The sequence below is a fragment of the Calonectris borealis genome, chromosome 15 (genome assembly GCF_964195595.1).
Source record: "Calonectris borealis chromosome 15, bCalBor7.hap1.2, whole genome shotgun sequence".
NCBI classification, from domain to species: Eukaryota; Metazoa; Chordata; class Aves; order Procellariiformes; family Procellariidae; genus Calonectris; species Calonectris borealis.
In genome coordinates this window covers 13,463,354-13,486,432 of record NC_134326.1, presented here as the reverse complement: position 1 = coordinate 13,486,432, position 23,079 = coordinate 13,463,354, and the positions used below count along the sequence as shown (strand labels likewise).

General features: G+C 36.7%; 1 protein-coding gene across 1 annotated transcript in view; it reads left to right on the top strand.

Moving 5' to 3' along the window:
- Positions 1-22,809, top strand: part of CLINT1 (clathrin interactor 1) — a 54,953-nt gene extending 32,144 nt beyond the window's left edge. The window contains exons 5-12 of the mRNA XM_075164294.1: positions 739-903; positions 4,937-5,111; positions 10,135-10,378; positions 10,896-10,977; positions 15,351-15,428; positions 19,354-19,655; positions 20,383-20,587; positions 21,049-22,809. Coding sequence (XP_075020395.1) covers positions 739-903; positions 4,937-5,111; positions 10,135-10,378; positions 10,896-10,977; positions 15,351-15,428; positions 19,354-19,655; positions 20,383-20,587; positions 21,049-21,410 — 1,613 coding nt within the window. The 3' untranslated portion in view covers positions 21,411-22,809. The remainder of the gene's footprint in view (positions 1-738; positions 904-4,936; positions 5,112-10,134; positions 10,379-10,895; positions 10,978-15,350; positions 15,429-19,353; positions 19,656-20,382; positions 20,588-21,048) is intronic.
- The last annotated feature ends 270 nt before the right edge of the window (positions 22,810-23,079 follow it).

The following is a 23,079-nucleotide window of genomic DNA, read 5'->3' as shown; positions in this document are numbered from 1 at the left end:
AATTAGTGAAGACAAGAACTTGCAGAAAAGACTGGCTAATAACAACAGAACCAACACAACATGAGTGTTCGGGTTTATATTAGAGACTGGTCCCCTGTGGTGTCCGTAAAGGAATAGCTTTAATCATATGGGAAGAAAAGGTTAGAGCTCCAAAACACACACATCTGTTTGAAGCTGGGTTTTTTTCCTCCCACCAAATAATATTTACAGTGCAAAGGCAGCAAGGCCAGTGTGTGTTTTGAATGTGAAAAAGACTGGGAAAGGAGCACGTTTAGCTTGTAGTACATCCCAACTGAAAGCAATTTTTTAAAAAAATTCAGTTTCGCAATAAGACTGAGTTCTTGCAGTTAAACTTGCAAAAACTGTACTAAAAAGACTGAGGAAAAGGGGTTATATTTTGAAGGGTTAAAATTGTTCAAGTAGAGAATATAATTTCTGTCTCAGTCTCTGTTAATCTTTTCAATGTTTCAGCAGCATTTAGATGTTTCTAAATGCACCATTCAGTGAAAACTGTCATTTATCTAAGGATGAAAATTTGTGTTGAAACAAAATATTTGGTCCCTCTTAAAACAAAACTAAGTGGACCTTAGTAGTCGTAAGATCTTTCTCTGACTGCTGTGTTCATAATTCAAATTTTCTTATCAGTTTGATGTTCCGTATTGCTGCCTCCGATTTATTTTTTCTTCCCTTTTTCCCCCTTCTTCCATCCATCGTCTCTATCCTGAATTACTTATACAGATGAAAATGGCAAAGACCAAGGTATAAACATACGCCAGAAGGTAAAAGAAATGGTTGAATTTGCTCAAGATGATGATCGACTTCGGGAAGAGAGGAAAAAAGCAAAGAAGAACAAAGACAAATACATTGGGGTTTCTTCGGACAGTGTTGGAGGGTTCAGATACAGTGAGTACTAGGCTTTCTTGGTCAAGGATTGGCAATCTTGACTCTTTAATTTGGCTTAGATAACACAGATAACTTAAGGAATTTCTAAGATGCTCCTTTAGATGCTTTTTCTTTATATTTCTTTACCTGCCAGTGGTGGTGTTTAAAAGAAATCTGGCACATTTTCCCCCACATACAAATTTAAATTACTTCAAAAATCTTTAGGTCAATCTTTTTTAGATAATAAGCTAACTAGAAACTTATACAAATGACATTAATGCATTGGTGTAGCCAAAACTTACCTGGCTTGTTTTTATCCATGGGCAGAGTCTCATTATGAAATGAATGCTGCTGTAGCAAAAATAGATAAATAAATGCCCTTTTAAGTCAGGGTTCCTTAGTCAGTCTTTAATTAAAAAAAAAAAAAGTGATGATACTTTCCACCCACCACAGCACAAGAATTGCTTCACCTACTCCTGCCAACCTCCTTTAGAACCATTGGTTAATTTGGGTTTGGGCTTTTAAGGCAGTAATACTGTTTGGGTGAAACAATGTAGATATTATATGCTATTAAACTTTTTGATTTCCCAAGTAATACTGTTTAGACACTTGAAAGATATATGTGGATTATCTGTGTGGATTCTGATGTCTGGCAGAACTGACTTTAAATATATGCACTAAGTACCTTGTAAGTGATGGAGCTTATATGTCAGGATTTTACCGATACAGTTATTACTGTGTCAGTTTGTGTGTTTTTAAAATCCTGTTTGATTAGTACTATAGGTCCCATGTGCTTTTCGAAGGAGGGCTCCCAGAGGTAATACCGAATTTAGTCTGTGTAGACATATTAAATTTGCAGCTGGATGTTGGTTGCACAGCACAGCAGACCCGTATGCAGGTTGGAAATTTGGTGCACCAGTGCTCATCCCTAAATCCTAGGGAATTGTAGCTGCCAGTGAAGAGGTCATATTTAACACAAGAAATGATGTTCTAAACTTTTTGTATTAAAAAAAAAAAAAATTGTATTTAAAATATGTATATTATATTTTAAAAAAGACGTGTGAAGGGTCACTTGGTCATCTGCTCCGTCGGAAAAAATCAGAAAACCTGCCATCAGATTTTCAAAAATCAAAATTCCAAAAACTAAAGAATCCGGCCATCAGCAATCTCGGCCATCATTGCACAAGATGCCAGTCCTGTATCCAGCGTGGGTCTGGTACGCGATAGGACCTTCATTACTAAGGTCCTTTATTTAAAAACATACACACACAAAACAAACAAAGAAAAAAAAAATCCGAATACTGTTGACAGGTAGTCTGATGTACCCTTGCTTCTGGAAATAAATTCACCCATTTTGCTGAGGCGACCGATGTTCTTCATGTGTGCAATGAGTTCTGTCAGGCTATTTGCATCTTCAGCATAGTGTGTGTAAGATCTTGGCCTCAGAGGATGTAATGCCATCAGCTTGTCTTTGTTTAGAGAGGACACGGTTTTCTCTGATAGCCTTGGTTAGATAAAGGCACACAACCAGTACTATGTTTTGCTTATCAAGTGCAAGTGTGCAGCTTCCTCCTTGCTGCCCAGACCCCGCCATAATGTGTAGCAGGGATCTGAGCTTGAACTGGCTTTTATGTTTAATGTATCCCAGTGTGTCGTCCATGATCCAACTGTCAGTCTTGAGATGTTTATCTGTGTTTTCTTTGGCCTGAGTAAATCCTTGGCTGCTTTTATTAAGGGATGAGTCCCCAAGTCCCGATGGCACAAGGCTCTGGTTTGCTAGAGTCAGTGACTTCCTTGAGAGAAGGGTTTGGTATAAGATCTGAGTAGTAACTGTGCAGACTTAAACTTCACCTGGCCTCCTCTGGTGCTATGTATGGTTTTTACTCTCCTTCACTGTGAGCCTTAAACTTAGATTTGCTCTCTTCTGTTTTTGACAGGTTACTTCTCTGTGTTCCTCTGTTCTCCCTTTTCCTCATATGCAGAGTAGTTGAAAATCTCTATCTCCATGGCAGGATATGTCTTGTTTTATTATATTCTTTTAGGCTTTTGCTACTTGCTTGGAATTCTGGTGATTCTCTTTTTAGGAAGTACTTATGAGTCACTGCATTTGTGCTTTAAGTACATGTCCCTCTGTTCTTTCACTGAGCTTATCTTTTGACTTGCTCTATACAGAGTCGTGATCTATCCCTGTATGCTGGGTAGAAGTCTTTTTCCATATGCTCTTTAGTTATCATTCAAATTTTTTAATTTAAAGGACTATCTGCTTTGTCTTGTATTTCATTTTTATGGTAAAGGATTTTTAATTATCCCTTCATTTGTTGAGTAAAGTTAAAAAAAAAAATCTTTCTAGCAGCACAAAACAAACTTTATCCCAGGTCAGATCCCACTTCTGATCTAAAAGATTCTAGTTATTTAAATATAAAATGCTTGTATTTTCAGAGTTTTTCTTTGTTCTTTTTGTCCTAAAAGTACCAAGCTCTTGGGGGTTTTTTATTTATTTTAAAATTCCTATCGTACAAGAAAACCCTGTAATGGAATCTACATTGAAATGCTTGAGAGCCTGACATAAACTGAAATAAGGTCATTTTATTCTCCTGCAAAATTTAACAGTAGTATATTTCTTAGCAATTTCTCCTTTTTCAATGATAAAGATCTCACTGAGTATCTCGCTGATTTGTAACAGGTTCTCTACTTTGAAAAAGTTTGTCTATCCTTTATGGATCTAAACAAATAGCATTGGAGGCTTGCCTTATCTCTTCAGTAAGAAAATACATCCTCTGGTATATGAGATTATCGGACAGATATAACTCAGATTTTGCACCTTGTAGTGCTGGAATCCATCATTTTCTTTTTATTAAAAATGGCTTAATTGAATAGATCTTGAACATTACCTGAGCTACAATATAATTTGTATGTAACTTGAAGAAATTAATTTTTCACCATTCTTCCTTTGTGCCACTCAATTTTACTCAGTTTAAGTAAAAAAAAAATTTAACCAGTGTTTCACATTTTTCAAAGTACAAAAAAATGCCTTGTTTCATGTGTGTGATGGCCCAAAATATAAAATGTTTGTCTAAAAGTGTTGTTTAGAAACTGAGCTATATTGGGTTGTTTTATATACCTATATTTTCAGCAGAAGGTCTGATACGAGGTCACAATACAAGTTAGTAAAGTGTGCTGTGCTTCTGATAGTTAAGTCTTTGTTAGAATGTAAGTGTTGTTTTTTCTTTTAAATTAAACTCCAGTTGGCTGGATGTGTATAAAAGGCTTAAGCTATTTAAACTTTCTTAATGAGATTGTACAGCAAATGTACTTATTTCAAGTAAAACTGTCAGCTGTTTGTAAGCTCAGATACCAGTATGGAGGTCTTGAATACTTGATTAGCAAAAAAAAGGTTTTGATTTCTTGATAATAGTGTTTAGTAAAGATGTTCAGGGTACTCAGTGACTGCTGAAAAGGTGAGTTGCTTTACTGCCTCTTCTTTTTTCATCTCTTTAAAAGGTTTTTTAATCACTGAGTGTGGAAAAGAGAGAACAGGAAGTTATCATGCGTTGCACACTTATGTCTTTCAATATTTGGGTACTATGCTTTTATGTGTTCGTGAATGTATAAATGTGAATGTATAAAAAACCATTGATTTACCTCTGAGCACACAGCTTGGCCAAGAATGGAATATCATGCATATTAAGTGACTGTTACAAAACTGGCACATCCCATTTCTGATAAGCTGCTTATGCAGCCAGGATTGATTGTGCTTCTTCTGCTTCTCCAGCAGAGTCCAACAGTGTCCTGATGTGCTGTGCAGTGCATTAAGATTTTGTCGTTGTCATAAACAAAAGTCTTTGAATCTGCATTCCTGCCACTTAATGATTGGCATTACATGCTGTGCCTTCCTGTAATGGTGTTGATTCAGCACTGTGGGAGCTTTCAGTTTGCTTTGAAAACTTGTAAGGTTTATGTATGTAGGGCAGGAGGGCTTGAGAATGGTTCCGAAAAGACCACAGGCATTTTTTTCTGTTATCTTTAGTATTTCTTATCTTAATGCCTTACACAGGTGAAAGATACGATCCTGAGCCCAAGTCAAAATGGGATGAAGAATGGGATAAAAAACCAGCTTTTCCATTCAGCGATAAGTTAGGTGAGCTAAGCGACAAAATTGGAAGCACGATCGATGATACCATCAGCAAGTTCCGAAGGAAAGATCGAGAAGATTCTCCAGAAAGGTGCAGGTACTAGAGTTATTTTAACATGAATTTATTCTTTGAAATTGCTATTATAAAGCTCTTTGACATTGCTGATTATTAGTTACAATACTCTGCCATTCTTTTTGTCTGTATGAAAGCATTTTTGGGTTCAATACCTGCTTCCTGGACTTCTTATGCAGCTCTTACTAGCCTTGCGGAATAATGTAGCTCTGTCAATAGTTAACTGCTCTTGGCTGCCTTCCATTACTGCCCCTAGCTTAGATAGCTGCTAGCAAAGCAGGGAATTTGGCTGAAATTTCTTAAGCTTCTCGTTGTCTCAGCAATTCAGTGGTCTTCCTTGCGCCAGTATACTGGAGGCTGCCATTTAATGCTACAGTTACTGTGAATGCTGAAGTAACAAAGAAGAGGGAGATGTAAAATTGCTTAGTCCTGCCTTGACACAGTGCTTTTTCCCTGAGCTGATCTCAGGAAGAACAGACTGCAGGTCACTTATTTCACTATTTAAAAAAAAAAACAAAAAAAAAAACACACACAAAAAAAACCCCCAACAATTTCAGTTGAACCTTCTCAAGAAACTTGTTGTATTTTACATCTGGCCATTAAATTTTTCCAGTAAGGAAGAAAACCTACCCTGCTTTGCCTGCAGAAAGAACTTTAAAAACATCACGCTTCAACAGGGGCATTGAATTTTATTATCTGGAGATCAAATTTGTACTTAACAGAACCTGAAAATTGCTGTAGAGAAAGTGCTCAAGTATATTAAAATAATTCCTTTTTGGGAAACAACTTAAAATTCAAATTTGCACTGAGATTCCATGAATATTTTTTACAGGAATATCTTCAGATACATTCACACACACATTTTTATATCTGTGTATAAAAATGCACACACACACGTGTATATATTAGAAAATTCAAGCAATTTTGCACAGAAACAAATAATTATAACGGTAGCATTTCTGAGAAAAACCCATTATGGTCCTCTTGCTAAGGCATTAATAAATCATAAAACTGATATTCTTTGCACACATCAGGGTTCCCTCTTAGAACTTACTATCAATAGACTACAAAGAGAAGGGATCAGAAGAAAAGTAAACAATTTCAAATTTAACAATGGTATAGCTGTGTGCTTTTCTGTACTTACCTTTCAAAAGCAACTTGTCACATGATGTCTGTAGAGCTCACTATCCACTTTACATGAAGAGGATGTACAGTAAACATTTTCTTTATCTTATTTCCTTTGCTTTATTTCTGAATGGCTCCTGGTCTCTTACTTGTGCTGATACAAAGTTTTGCACCAGTGTTTTAGACAGTCCTTTCTGCAGTCTGATCTTTATAAAAAGCAGCTTATTTTGAGGACTTCTCCACTGTACATCTCTACCCCAACTTACACTGATCTTTTTCTCTGGCTAATACTACATTTTTCATTTTTGTTTTAGTCCTGTAACCCTTGACCCTTCTTTATTTTTCTTCAATTTTTTGGTAAATGTCAGGTGCGGTATTTGTCTTGAAATTTACGAAAGTAATAAACTCAAGACTTGAAATAAGAGGAGGATTTTTTGGGACATATATGAGCAAAACCAATTTGGTAGTTGCTGGTTATCCTGCCATGAGAAGGAATCCAGGTTGCAGCAGTACGGCTTCTCTAATATTGCTTCAGCTATCTGCCTGAAATTTTCTTTTGGAAAGTATGCTGTGAGAGTGTTGAAATGAAGGGATTTCTTTCTACAGAAGGCATCAAAGGATCTAAGAAGGTTGAACTTAAGGTTATAGAATGTCTGTCTATTTATACTTAAAGATACTGTAAATACAAACCTTGTAATTCATGTTATATTAACAGAATAGTGTATTCTGTATGAAATTAAATATTGAAACTGAATAGAAACATTTTAATTATCATGTGACTTAAGCTCACAACAACATAACATTCTCTTGTAAATGCTTCATGAAATCCATGCATTTCTGTGTTTTCACACTTCAGCAATTTTTTTCTAAAAACAAAAAAGAAGCCTCCAAAAATTTGCTAGTTTATTTGCAGCCTGCTGCTATATAATAACATTGAATTAAGTTGCCATTTTCCTTGGAAAAGTGACTAAATGGTGATACTCGCTCAGCTGGCAAATCTGCTGTTGTATGTTCTATTGTTTCTATCTTAATAGCTTTATAAATCATTATTACTTTAGTACTGTAAAGCCAATAAAGGTCTTAAAGCACAAAGAATACATGTGACTTACACATCTCACGGTGGTTAATCGAATTTGGATGACACAATCTTTACCTCCAATATACACACCAGAAGAACTTGGCCAAACTTCTGGATTTTTGACTCAAAGCTTGTAGTTTGCATAGAAGAAAAAAAAAAATGCTTGAAGTAACTAAGAACTTAACCTATGATACAGCTGGCTTGAGTTTACAGTAGATTTCAGCGAAACTGCAGTTCACGCAGCTAACTCTGGAGAAGCCTAGTCTGCTTTTTTTTCTTTAGAAGAAAAATGTTAGTACTGCTGTGGGGGAATTGGATTCTTTTTTCCAGTAATATATCCCCTTGGAAGTAGAGAAGACCAGAAACCATACCCCGTGGGGTGGGAAGACCTCTGGTTTTCTTTCATAGTGCTTGCTAGTTCTTAGGTGAATAAACCAATTGCTACCCGGAGTCTAGCTTTTTATGCTGAAGTTTTATTTTCTAAATTACCTGCAGATATACAGAGTTTCTTCTGAAACATTACACTTTTTTCATAAGAATTCTTAAACTCTGTCAATCCTTGTTTCTCCAGTATTCAGAAAGGTTGATGCAGATAACAATGGAAAGGAAGCAAAACTTTTAGTACTCCTATACCATAGGATGCAACAGTCATGTTTAAAAGCAACTTCCATGTAAAGGATTACTTTTGAGTAGGGTAGTAATTCAGATAGTCTCAAACTATCAGTAAACTATTTTATTGCCTTAAAGAATGTTGTTCAAAAAATCCATTCCATGAAAACCTCAAGGCAAAGAAAAAGAATATGTATCCATACTTTGGTTTCTGAAAGTTGCAACCATGTCCTTCCTTTGCAGAAGTTTTTTTAATTATTTGGTACAATGCTAGCTATAATTTTTATTTTTAAGTTCATTCTGCAATTCTCAGATGAAGCACTGCGATTTTTCTATTCTGAGCACAGTAAACACACTTGAAGGGAACATTAAACAGTAATGTTTCTTTTCTTTTTTTTGTTGTTAATGTGACCATTACAGAAAAATAAAAAACAGATCTCCTGAGACAGTTTGGAAGCAGTACAGGTTCTCATAGAAAATTGAGTATTGTAATATTTGTCCTGCTTTCTGGCATATATGTTTAATTTCTTTTCTCAAAAGCTTTTAGACATTTATTTTGCTGTAGATCATCAGACTCACTTTTTTTCATTCTTACATTAGTGAGATTAATCTCTGTCAGTTCTGTAGCAATAGCTCCATTGATCAGACTTTGATGGTTGTCCGTCATTTCCTCAACCGAGAGAATGTGTATGTGGACTAGGTGGACTCTGTAGTGATGACAAGAAGTACACTGCAGCAGGTTTTGAGAGACTGAGCCTTAATTGCGATTGTCCTGATCTTAGATACTTTCAACATGCCTCTAAAAAGCAACGTCATCCACACTCCTCCGAGGCTTTTAGGATGGATGTACCATGTGTATCATGCTAATGTGCAGATCGGTCTTCTCTGGGGGCTTGTATTAAACTCCTGATGTCACAAACGAAAATGTGGTTAGTGGTCCCCTCTGATGTATTTGCTGCATGTAGGTAGGCTACCTGCAGAAATCCAGAACTGGAACAGTAGGCCTGTTGTTGCAAGTCAGGGTTGAAGCGCCTTGGAAGGATAAGATTAGGGGATGCAATTTGAGATCTTGTCTGTGTAAGGCTGGCTCAACCAAATGCAGGTAGTTGCTAGGTTGGCCAGCAGCTTTTTTTTTTTTTTAAAAAAAAAAAAAGCGTTTATACTCACTGATGTTAATAATTGAGCCATCCCGGTGGTGAGTAGGTAATATGCACAGAGGAAATGACACATGCAATGTATTTCAAAATGCCCACTATTGTTAACAGAAAACCCTCCCGAATATATTGCAGTTACTGTCATATTCCCACTGACAAAGGGGCAGCCTTTCTTAAATTTTTCAGTTTTAGTATTCTAATGCATTATTAAAATATAAAAACCTTCCACTTTCAACTATGTTGCTAAGGGAATTACTATTTCAAAATACATTTCAATATATTTAAGCTTTCTCCACAGCAATTTTCACTGTTATGTACAAATCTTATCTTGATAACAGGCAACATGACTGTTGGTGGGGAGCAGTTGGTTTGTTTGTGAAAGACTTAAAATATAAAAGTAGAAAATGTAACAGATTAAACAAATATTACGCAGTAACATCTAAAAAGTTTTTGCCTAAAATGGTGACACTTTTATTCTTTTACATTTTAAGAGTAAATGTGTGTTCTCTGACAGAAAAGGAATAGTATCATTGCATTGCATATTTCTGTAAACATTCTTTTTCCACAAATATTTTAAAGAATATAAAAGCCTCTTTCTCTGGAAAGGGAAATGGGTTGAAACAGGAATGGAATTCTTGAAATCTAAAAGATAGTACCTGTATTTTGTTCACTGCTTTCTGTCTCTTGGTGTAAGTACTGAGCAGACCTGCCAACTTAACTTTTTGTTGCTGAAGTGTTACATAATGTGTGGGGGAGTTCCTGTCAGAAGGTAATTAAATGTACTGGATTTAAACACTGATTTCCTCTTATCCTCTGCTGTGGACTTGCAGTTAATATTTAACAAAATAACTTGCTTTTCTTCATCACTTTTGTACAATAGGTGCAATGCTGTGTTATGTAGATGCATTATGTAAGGGTAAAACATTTCCTTTCTCAAATGTAGGAAGAAGCAGTATTTTTAGTATGTACCATCGCTACAAGGAACTACAGTAACCACAACTCTTGTGGCTTAAGCCAAATGTCCACTTAAGTAATGGAGAAGTCCATCACAAATGGTATTCTATCGCTTTTGTTTTTCTAGTGACAGTGATGAGGAAAAATCAAGAAGAGGTAAATCTCCCAAAGCTGAATTTAAAGATGAAGAGGAGACTGTGACAACAAAACATGTTCATATTACACAAGCTACAGAAACTACCACCATCAGACACAAACGCACAGCAAATCCTTCAAAAACCATTGACTTGGGAGCAGCAGCACATTATACAGGGGATAAAGCAAGTCCAGAACAGAACGTTGCTGCTCATACTGCACAGCCGACAGCAAAGGTGAGACAGCAGAGCACAATAAAACATGACTTTGGAAACAGTTTTCTTCTAACCTCTGAGACGATTTCTAGTTTAAGGTAGAATTTTTGTTATGCAGCCTTCAAGGGAACTATTTTATCAAAAATGTTTAATCGGGGAATGGAACAGTTTAATTACAGAATGCCTTAATTACAGATTGCGTTAAGATGTAGAATTTTTAAATGTAGTCATTACCATGTTTTACTCTCTTTAGGAAAGCAAAGATAAAATCTTGGCCTGAAATATGAAGGATTCTCTGAACCTGCACACTTACCGACAAGTTATCAAGTTCTTCAGTTATCAGAAAAAAACCTGAGCCACTAGCTGTTCACTATTTGATTTGAAATTTAGCCAGGTTCCAATGATTGTTGGCTTCAAAGACAAATCTGCCATTTCTCCAAAACAAAACACACCCAAAAAACCCAGTAAACTTCTCAATGTCATTTAAGATGAGTGATGACATCATGAGATGAGATCTATTATGTGATTTCTTCTTCAGGCTTCTGTACCCTCTGGCAGCAAGTCGTCTAATGACCTGGTCGATCTGTTGTTTGATGGAGCTAGCCAGCCGGTCTCAACAGGTAGGCACATTTTGATTTCATTTTCTTAATGCATATTTTGAACCATTTCTGAGGATAAGCTTATTTGTAAATAGAGTAGTAGATAAATTGAGAAATGAATACTCAAAATATTTAGAGCTGCCTAGAACCTTTTGTAACAAGGTACTGTATGTGCTATTGCATGGGACTAATAAATTTTAGCAGCACAAAGATTAACTGCCAGATCAGTCTGTCAGAAACTGTGTTTGTAATGCAGTTATGTATAATTAACTCTTAAAAGCAAGCGCAATGTATTCGCATTCAAGCATTTCTCATAGGCAATTCAAAGGCTAGGCAGCTGGAGATGGATGATCTTCATATAGGCTTTCATCTGAAGTATATGGCAAACTTGTTTCTTTATCTTATTTTTGTCTTGGCACTTGGTTGATCCCAGCCCTCATACCAAAAAGAAATTGGTACCTAAAAGTAAAATTATTCATTGTGAAACACGTCCCTTCAGTCTCTAAATGTGCAGTTGAATTTTAAGTCCATTAACTTTCATATGGACTTACCTTTATGCTCTCAAAATGCAGTTTCTTTTTAAGAGTTTGTTAAATTTCAATGCATTGCATACAGGATTGATAGAGGAGTTTAGGGGTTTGCTGGTTTGCTTTCCGAAACCTAAAACTTTAAAGACTTGTTATTGTGCTTACAGGTTCTTAATATTGACAGTTTTGATTGTGGCTAGAAAAAGGACTTCCATGCACTTGTGGTCCTACGGCAGAGTTGAGAGAGAGTTAACTGTGGACAGAATTTTTATTTAAAGATCACTTTGAAGAGCAAATAAAATACGAGCGTGTGCCTTTTCGTAGATAGAAACCTTTCATGTAACTTCTCTCTATTACAAATAAGCAACTTCTCTTAGTATATGTGGGATCATATTCACATTGTTTGTAGAAGTGTATGTGTGTATCTTGGGGACAACAGATACTCAGCTCCAGTCTTTGTTTTAAAGACAATGTAAAATCACATGAGACTGTACCAAAAAATGGCAGTGCAGAGTGGCTGGAGGTCCACATGTGTGGCAAGGTGGCTGTGTTCATGCATATGTAAAGACTACTTTTACTCACTTCTATCTGAAGTTATGCCACTTCTGGGTGTATTGTAGCGGGAACCCCTGTAATATGTCCTACAGGAATTTTTATTATAATGTATGAGCAAAGCCAGGATTATGAGCACTGTATGTGACACAGTTCCTTTCATCACTAGGCTACCAGAATGCTACCCCTGAAAGTATTTAACAGAATACAAAATATATCAAAACTATTGGAGGGGAGGGAAATTTTCATGGTAATTTAGTATCTCAGATCTGTCTCAATCTTTTCTTTCTTATTTCTGGTAGATCTTTGAAACTTTGTGCGCTTTTATTTTTGGGAAAGACACAAAGTTTATATGACTCTTCTGAAATATGTGTTAATTCCTAATGGTTAAGAAATAAAATTCATTTCATGCATCTGTTCCTTTATGCACAAATGCCCCCAAAATTTAAGGAACAAGTTATTTTGCGTTATTTGCTATTTTATTAACTTCATATACAAAGGTGTTAATTGTGCATTGGAGTTATCACAGGTCCATGGAATTTTAAGATCCTGGATCAGAACCACTACCCCAAATCAGTATCAAAACTTCTCCTACCCAATTCTTATGGGAAAAGATATTAGAGCCTTTTTTGGTTTTATTTATATACATACGTGTATGTTTTTGTTTTTATGTATAAAAATAAAATCACATTGACAATAGATGTTTCCACTTCAAATTGAGCCTTCCCATATTTCAAACAGAACTATGGCAGCTTCCATATTACAGTGTATTTGAATCTTTCATCCATTTGGTTCTTTGCTGTAGTAAGCCTTTTTTCTTTCTGCCTTTTTTTCTTCTTTTTCCAAAGCAGCATTTAGAAATGGCGTTGAGAAGAGGCATATTACCAGCTGGTCCTGCTAAATAACCTCTTTGCTGACCTGGGAAGGCAGATGGAAAAGGTTCATTTGTAGTGACAGATCTCGCATGGGAATCTTTGAGGATAGCTCATGTTGGGAAGATTAGCACTGTCCTTCACGTGCAGGTCACTTGTTATGATCACTGTTCCTTGCAGCACAGGGTGTGGGAACATGCCCAGTGTCAGGCAAGACACAGGGAAAGGGTCAAATGCAGCCTTTGATCTGTCCTGTGAAGGAACTGGCAGGGAAGTCATGTGAATTCAGGGAACTCAGAATTTGCTTATCTATGTGTTTTCAGGTGCAGAGATGTGGAAGAAGGTTGGTGAGGCTTGGGGGGGGTTACACATTATTAAAGTAACACAATTTGTATGCGAGGGGGACGGTTGGTTGCCGTAAAGGAGCAATCTGTTTGAGAAGACATAGAATCTGTGGTCAGACCTGCTGGAAGTAATTTTTTGGTGTTACTGGAGATGAGGTTCTTTAATCTTAGCTGGTGACACCTTTCTTTAGAGAGTTACTGCATTCATCTTAAGCTCTGCCACCTCTCTGGAACTCAGTTTCATTTGAAAACAGGTAATAGAGGTGGAGGAAGAGTTGACTGGACTGAAAATGTTAAGGGGTTATTTTGGGTTTGAACCTAGTTCTGTTTTTAACATTAAATTAATCCCTAGATACTTTGTCAAACAGCCCAGGGATAATAGGTGTAGCATGAGAGCATTGATTTTTTGAGGATGTGGTCGAGAGTATGTCATCTGTGCTGCTCATTCTGATATAAACCCTCAAACCATTAACCTGTTCTGAACTCTGTAAGGACACGTGATGAAAAAAATTATTTGAAAATGTTCATTGCAGTAGGCAAAGTAAACATGAACAGAACAGTTTTTTAGCTTGATATTTCACTGGCTCATCTTACCCTTTTTCATTCTCAGGTTGCAGTCAGTATAAAACTTGTATATAAACATATGTAAGATGCTTATTAGATCACTTCAGAATTTGTGTTGAAGAAATTTCTTAACTTGATGTGAACTCTTCTCCCTCTTGAAAAGGTGGTAGAAGGATTTCGGTAGTGCTATATTTCTGAAAATTCAAACAGACCATCCTTGCATTCCCTTCTCATGTTTTATATCATATGCTACACACTCAGCAAGAAAAGACATTTCCCCTTGGAAGAACAGTCGCCTTCCTGGCAATGTCTACAGTAAAATAACATTAAAAAGAAATACAAGTACACATGTATTAGAAAGTGAATGGTTCCTTTTATTACTGCTAGCCATTTATTAAAAAGGAGATGGTTCTAGTTTAATTAACCCAGTTGAGAGTAGCAGATGGGGCAGAATGTCTTGCAGCGATAAGACAATTCAGAAATGGCACCAGATGTTGGAAGCTGTCCCTGGTGGTGTTTGAGTGCAGCACAGATGTTCCAGTCCCACCTGGCTAGTTTCTAAGCACTGCAGGCTAAGCAGCTGTGATGTAACCTATATAATGTACGCATAACACTAAAAGCAAAATAATTGAACTGCTGCAGCTTCTTCTAAGGGCGGGACTGCTTGGAGGTGAAATCTTTGAGGACAAACAAATAAGGTCAACTTCTTAGCGCTCTCAGGTCAGCGGAATACCTATATAAAAGCAGTATCAAGGATAATTGGATGATTTTTTTTTGTAAGCTGGGCTTTTTTTGTTTATTTTTTAAAAAAAAAAAGCAGCTTTCCAATATGGTTCTTAAATCTTTTTTTTTTGTTTTTATATCTTGGCTCTATTTTTTAGTGAAAAATTGTTACTATGCTGTATTCAGAAGTTAATAATTTATGTGCTGTACAGAACGTCTGGTTGAGAAACTTAACGTTCCTGCTGTAGAAAGGAAGCAAACTTATAAAAAAATGAACACAAATGCGAGCTCTGTCCTTGAAATCCCAATTCAAGATCATTGCAGAATCATTCATGCTTTAAGTAACACAAAAAGTAAATATAAGGCGACATGTAATTTTTCATAGTAAGCATAATAAATTAACTTTTTTACAGTAAGTATGTGTGGCTTTTATGTATTATGCTTCCAAAGTTTTAATTTTACAAACTGCCAAACTAGTAGCATCCCTCACTATTTAAAACCTTGTTAACCTTTTTAATCTCTCTAAATTTATTTTTAGACATAGCAAAAACTTGTGTCTTTTAGTTCTTCCCTAGGAAAACAAAATTGCAAGCTCTGCAAGGCAGTTGGAAATAATCCAGTTTATTGTTGCTCAGGCTTGTATAATTATAGTATGGTGATGAACAGGAAAAACAGTGCCGACTTAGGGAGCAGAATCAATAAAGCCATCTTGCCAAATACAGAACAGCTTTTCTTCATAAATCCCGCATGCAGTTGTTGCAATGGATCTTTGCACAATCCTGTAACAGCATTTGGCTTCCTTCTGTTTCTAGGTGGATCAACTGACCCATTTGGAGGATTTGCTGATTTTAGTTCAGCTGCTGCTTCAGCAAGTTTCCCATCATCACAAGGTAGGATTAATTTACGGATTGAAATGCTGTTTAAGGGCAGAAAGAGGGGAAGAGGTGCCACATGGCATTATTGAAAGTCCCTTCCCTTTCCAGGGCAAACTGTGTTTATGTAAACGGACCACAAGTGCTATATTGAGTAAGGAAGATATCTACTGTCTGGCACAGCCCACGTCTCATTGGACCTGAAATTTTTCATGACCTTTACTTCAGAAAAATGTTAGTAGGAGTTACCAATATATCTCTGTTCATCTAATAATATAATATAAGCATGTAATAAGACTTAAAACGTAGCTCCAAGTCTAATTTTGAAATGCACTGAAATAAGATGTGACTTCTGGAGTGGAAAAGTAAAACCTGAAATAAACAAGTGTGGGTCTAACTGCTGGCTGAAGGGTGCTCACTAAACAATTAGAAGAAGAGCCCAGCGCATCCCACTTTTGCAGTTGTGGGCAAGGAGCTGTTTTAATTGAGGTTCGACAGCGACGAATGCTTCAGGATGACAGTATTTGTGTTTCCAAAATGATTGGAAAATTGGCTGCAGTGATAGGACCATTCAGATTATTAATCATCATAGTCTTCCCAGTGTTTTATGTAAGGTTATTCAACTATTTTATTTGCAATAAAAAGCAGTCATTTTTCTAATACTTCAACTAAGAGTTTGCAAGCTTTTCAGGTACAGGTAGGTATTAATTATTAAAAAAAAAAAGCTGGTTTGCTTGCTTGTGATAATGCTGTGAACTGAAAAGTTGTTAGAAGGGTTTTATGCTGCTGTTTATAGTTTCTGAACATGTGCAGAGGGTTCATATTGGTCTTAAGAACTTTAATGATATGGGCAGGGCAGTAAATTAAATGGGTAAGTTGAACAAAACCAAAAGATGAGATCATGTTCAATGGAAAATAGCAACCTACCTGTGATAGAAAAATAAGAGTCCCTAAAGATGTCCTCCTGTCTCCTAAGATTTAAAAAAGAAAAGTGTTTGTAATTGTTTAGAGAGATGAAATTATGTTGGCCATGTCAGATGACACAATGAGGGGAGCCTGAGACAGGCTATTTCCAAAGTGATGTCTGTGTTACTATTGGAAGGCCTCATATGTTGGAGGGGAATTTAGTCAAGTTATGTCTTCCATACACAGTACAACCTCACCGATGGCTTTTGAAGTTGCATATAGCATTTGTGGGATGAAGCTGATCAACACTTTATTTTAGCTTGGCTAAATAACAACTTGTTACAGTCTCTTTCCCTTTTAGGAATAGCCTATTAAATAAAAGATATCTAGATCTTTCTTAAGTCAGGCATGAAGTCCCTGCCAATCACAAGAGCAAGATTTTAGTAATGCTTGTTGTGACAGCACTCAGTTTTGCTCTGGTTGCATGGCATGCAGCTCAGAGCTGTCGTGTCCATATGGTTGGCTCAATGCACGTGCAGTCATTTTGCATGCAAACATACAAGCTATTATGTAGATGTGGCCATCATCCAAAAAACATTTCCCTTAAAATGGGACTGAAAAAAAAAAATACTACCTAAAGCAATAAACTTCCTTCTGGTGGAGTGTTTTTGGGAGCCTACAATGCTACCCAGACAGGACAGTGCTGCAAGCAAACATGGAGTGGAGGGAGCTGGCTGGCTATCTTTTGTGACGTTAATTTGGGCAGTAGTGGTGTTTGTGGCTGTGCCTTCTTTGTGGCTGAGAGAATCATTCTGGATTAAGTCCAGAATGAGAAAAGAATAGCAAAGAGATTGATCAGCAAACCTACCTGCGAGCCAGCTTTCAGTCAGCATGTTTATATCTCTTCCTTTTTTTGCTGTGTTAGGAAAACTGTACTGGGCGTGGATTAGTGAATACACCTTTAATTTGCTTGGTAGAAAAGAACCGCTCTAGTTTTTTTACAGACTTTCTTAGTCAAAACCAAGTTGTTTTGCAAACACAAAGCCGCCTACTATGCAAATAATTTGTGTGTTAATACAGTCTAAATTGATACAATCCTTTATCTGCATTAACATGATTAATCTATTCCAATCACCATTATGCAAGGGACAAAGAGTCTTGTGAAATGATTAATCATTCCTGAACAGCGTAAGCCCCTCTAGGAATCTTTTCCTTCTTGATTAATCATCTTTGAAGTTCTACTGGAGGGGCAAAAGCTTATCCCTTTTACCCCCGCTTCCATTATTGGTGCTCAGTGCATAGGTCTGAACACAGAAGCAGCACACTCAGCATTTACTTATCTATCAGGAATATTTAAAGTAGGTTTTAATTTTTAATATGTAATACTAATTGAAGCATTCTAATATAGCCCCTCTTTGTGAGGGAGATCAAAGCAAATGTTCTGGTAAGGCCCTAAGCTAATGAATATTAGTCCACTTCATGCACTGAAGTTGTTGGCAATACTTGGATTTTATGAACAGATTTACTCTCCTGCTGTTCTTTAAATTCTAATGTATTGGTAAAGGTAAAGATGACTAAAAGTTGAAGGTATATATTGACAAATATTTACATGGAGTATAAAGGACTACTGCATTTACCTTTTGAGTGGGTAGAATACAGTTGTAGAAAATCGCTATGGATGGCCATTACAGAACTAGCCATTGTATAGGTTAGGAAGTGGAAACTGGCACTGGATTCATCTACCCCCACTTTACGTGTTTGCTCATCTAAAGAAATTCAAGGGATGATTTAACTGTTCATTAGAACTCAAAGTTCATTTCATATGGCAATGACATTGCTTGAGACTGATATACCGAAAGTATATCAGTGACATAATCAAAAAACTGACCTGTACAATGGCCCAAACTTGGAACAAGATTCACTATGTAGCAATGAGAGCTGTTTAAATGGCGTTGCTTTATTTTTAGCATCTCCTGTAGATGTTTTTGTAAGCTTTTCTTCCCTATCACTCCTATGAAGTAATCCTTTTCTTGTTAATAGAAAAACATGTGTTTTTAAGGGAGATAACATCTCCTCCCATTTGACTCAAAGGTTATAACACATTCTCAGTTCACTGGTTTGTGTCTCTGGACATCTGTGATCCTGAAATAGTTACCCTTGCCGTTGTATACAAACAGCTTATACTGTTAGGCTCTTCAGAGTAAGAGAGCTGTAAGTTGCTGTGTTTTGATTTAAATGCTTGTCTACAAAAACCCTGGTATACTGAAATGAAACAAAGTTTAAGTGATGAACTAAGAGTTCAACAAAGCTTCTGCTGAGAGAATTGTTAGATCCAAGATTGAATTTCTGCTTCAAGCCAAGGCATTTAGTTTCAGGAATCAAATTTAGAAAACTTAATGTGTTTTACATGAGCACTTCATGGGATGGGAAGAAATTATTCCTTATCAACTCAAATAAGAATTCCATGGCAACCTGCTTTCAAAGTTCTGGTTTTTGTTTCCCTCAGCGTTGTTTTATACAAAGAGCTACTAATTCTATATAACCAAATTCTGAAGTAGTTGTCTTTGTTTTATCGTGACGGAATTTGCTTTATCAAGTGGCTCATTCCTCACAACTGTTCTCTCAGCAAATACCAGAGTGCTGAGATAAAAAGTTGATAAATATTTATAAAGGTTCTAGGTGTTGTTTTGACTAGGACCTCCAATCTACTCCTAAATTTGTCTTTCAGTCATATTTCAACTAAAAACCTGTCCCTACTTGTCTTGCATCCACAGGTGACATGTTATCAAACATCCTTCTTCTTTCTGTGCATGAGTGTTTCATATTTCCTTTGCTACCTTGTTAAAATTGTTAGAATATTCATGAGAGGGAATGATGTCCAGATGGAGGTTCCACCTGCAGATGTTAATCTGGACGGACACAGATCAGCTCTCATTTGTTTCAGTTCATGGAATATGGCATCAAAGTGCCTTTCTCTAAGTCTTCTGCCTTTCTCTTCATTGTCTTCCTTCCTCCTGCACTGTTGCCTTTCTTTCAGGTACAGCAACAAGTGGAAATGGAGACTTTGGTGACTGGAGTGCCTTCAACCAAGCTTCTCCTTGTCCCAGCGCTTCATCTGGAGAGCTCTTCAGCAGCTCGGCACAGCAGCCAGCTATAGAGCTCTTCAGTAGTTCACAACCAGCTTGTGGCCAGCCTCCAACAGTGTCAAACTCTACTGATCTTTTTGATTTGATGGGCCCCTCTCAGACAACCATGACCTCTTCACAAAGTATGAATTTCTCTATGATGAGCTCCACAACTGATGCTGTGGGCATCACTTTACCCATGTCAAGGTCACAGGTATGCTGCTATTTGTACAGTTTGCTAATGGCCCTCCTCAATTAATCTTTTGCCTTCTCCTTAATCACAACATTGAAAATCCATTCCACTTCTGAAGTCCATATCTAGTCACTCAGATGTTGTGATCAGTGTTTTCTAAGAAAGTTTTGTCCAAAAATATTTGAGTAGCGTCCTAAAAAGAAAAGGTGTCAAATGTTCTTGAAAAGCCTCCTTTTATAAGCTAGTCTTCTCTGAGATAGTTTTCATTGTTCTATGAAATGTTGCTGCTTTGTTGGGGAAGACAAGGTTAATGATATTTTAAACCTTAAAGCCATCCTCCACAGAATGTTATAGGTCTTCACCCTCAAGTAGATGGAGGTGAGGACTGGTCTGTTATCCAAAACACAGAAGCGCCTTCTTCAGTGGAGAGTGTTTCTGGAAACCATAACAGGTCAACTTGGTATTAGGAGGAGAAAAATCAGTATGTTTGAGTTCAAAACTTGACTGCAGATGATCGCTGTCATTCCACATATTGATGTGGGAGCTTGATGCTAGCTTACAAAATACTCTTTTAACCCATTCTAATGGCATAACAGCACATGGCAACGCTGCTTTGGAACACTGGAGTTCATGGCTAAAAATCTCATTGGCTTTTTATTGTCTTCTGTGGCAAAATTAACACTTGTTTAGTCCTGATTCCTACTGGTAAATTGTTTCAAGTGGATCCCAACAAACTTTTCTTTTTTAGCCTCTGCAAAGTGTGAACACTATGATGCCGAAGGCTAACCCTCTTTATAATGCAAGCACAGAGATGGTCCAGAAGAATGCGAGCAAAACTCTACCCTCAACTTGGTCAGATCCCAGTGTAAATATCAGTTTGGACAATTTAGTACCTGGGATGCAGCCTTCCAAACCCCAGCAGCCATCACTTAATACCATGATGCAGCAACAAAGTAAGTTGTTACTGCACTGTTTTGCATGCATGCTGAGCCCTGTATGTGGTTAGTAGGTTATCCCTGAGATGGAGTATTCTGTCAATTACTGTTTTCCTATGTTTAGTCATAATTGTTTCTTAAACTCCTGCGATGCTTCTGACACAAGTGGTATTTTCTAAATGGAGACTGACATGCTAGGAGACTGCTACCTGCATGTTTTACTGTAGAGTTTGCACCATTGCTGTATCTTGATTTTAGGTTTCCTAATCTCTAAACTTCTCTAGAATTGTTATAAAATGCTATTTAAAACTTTATAAAAGTTTTCTGAGTCTTCACACAGAAAATAGGGAAACGAGCTATGTTTTTGGCCATCATATCTTTGTTCACAGCACTTACCACGTAAGTTTCTTAAAATAAGTAAGTACTTTCAGCATCAGATTCCGATTAATGATTTTTGCATCCCGTTCTCTTTTTTGCAGATATGCAACAACCTATGAATGTCATGACTCAAAACTTTGCAGCCGTGAACCTCAATCCTCAGCCTAACATGATGCCTATTCGACCCCAGACAAGCCCATTGATGGGAGGGCCCATTCCTGTGGGGATGGGAATGCCCAGTGTGATGTCAGGTACGATGGGGATGACCTCCATGGGACCCACACCTATGATGAACCAGGGAATGATGGGAATGAACATGAACATGGGAGTGCCAGCTACAGGAATGGGTTTGACGGGCACAATAGGAATGGGGGTACCCAATATGGCTATGACCTCTCTGACTCCTGGGACTGTACAACCCAAGCAAGATGCCTTTGCAAATTTTGCCAATTTTAGCAAATAAAGATTGTAAAATAAATAAATAAAATTACATAAAAATAAAATAAATGGGCAGACTGAATGAAGGATTTTTAGCTGCACAAATATAGCTGGGGAAGGGATGGAAAACACTGATCAATAATTTTTTTTTTTCTTTATCAGTTAAAGTGTCTACATAAAGAACCAAAAGCTATTTTCTAAATGTTGAAATAACTAGTGTTCAAATTCTGGAGAGGTGAAAGGTTCTTCTGAGAAATGTGTTAGATGATTTTGCAAAATAATTTGTATTGAGACCATCAAAAAACCTTTCCTGTGCAGAAGAACCGATTTTAACTTTGAGACTTGACGGAAGACTGGAATGGGGGTTGGGTAAAAATGTTTGAATCTAATTTTATACTTTTCTTTTTTCTTAAAGAGCTTGACTTTCTTTTCCCCCTCTCCCTGATCGCTTTGTCCTAATTGGATCATTCCTTTTACTACCACTGAGTCCACAATTGAAGTCACTCAAGTACTATGATCAGTTTTTTATAAGAATATATATTTTTGTCCAAAAATGGCTTACATATGTGATTATGGCTAATTCAAAGGGACCTGGAATGTATATATACTTTTGCTAGTGTTCCAGCCACACTGCTATATTACCCAAATTTTTATTGTAAAAATCCTCTCTCAGCAGTTTGGTGATCAACAGATTTTGGGGGTCTTAACATGCTTCTATTGTTATAACTGATATCCAGTGCAAGTCTGGGAGAAGCTTTATCCAAGACTGCTGGAAGGTTTCCATTCAGAAAATTCCAGAAAATGCACTTTCTTGCAGTTCTTTTACAGTGGCAGTTAGCATCCTTTGTACCACCAATATCCCTAGGTGCCACTGGTTTGTGGCATCGGCAGCAGTCAAGAGGCAAAAATATTTATTTTTTGCATCATTACAAAAAATAACAAGGCGAATTACATTTAAGTTATGTAAATCTATAACCCTACCTAATCCAACAGCATTGGATCTTAGCTTTTATACAACATTGGGTGATTCTTTTGTGTAAATATGGCATTAGCAGCTGTGGAATCCAATAGAGGAGTAAAAAAATATATATATTAATAAAGGAAACCTGTAGCAGTCAAAGATTTTACTGATTTACTGAAAACAAAAGAATTAATTAAGGTTTTGGGGAATTTTGTTTTTCCTTCTGTAATTTTGCATTTAAGTTCACATGAATCATGATTCTAGAATCTGGAATACAAAGGCATTGTTATATTCACAAGCTGGGAATACTGTTAAGAATAAGCACTATACTATAGGTATGAAATTTATTGCCTCCCTTTTCTTATGTTGGATTTCTTTTTTATTATTAAATTGATAAAACTTTGTTTCCATTGTATTCATAATGTTCTGTTATACATAACATTAAAATGTTCATTAAAATCAATGTTGGGCTGCTTTTCCTTTCATTCCATTTGACATTTATGAGAGCATTTGGGAAAAAAAATAATTATAATTTGGGCAAAGTAATTTTTATAAATAATTTAAAATTGTTTAATGACTTCTTATCTGAAGCCTTTCCTATCTGGCTCTACTGTTAGGAATTAAAAATGAAGCAGGCAAGATATCCTGACCCGCTCCAGCCTTGCTAATGCTCCATCTACAACATTTCTAATTAGGCAGAAATTCATGTACTTCAGCTAAGTGGTAATGAAAA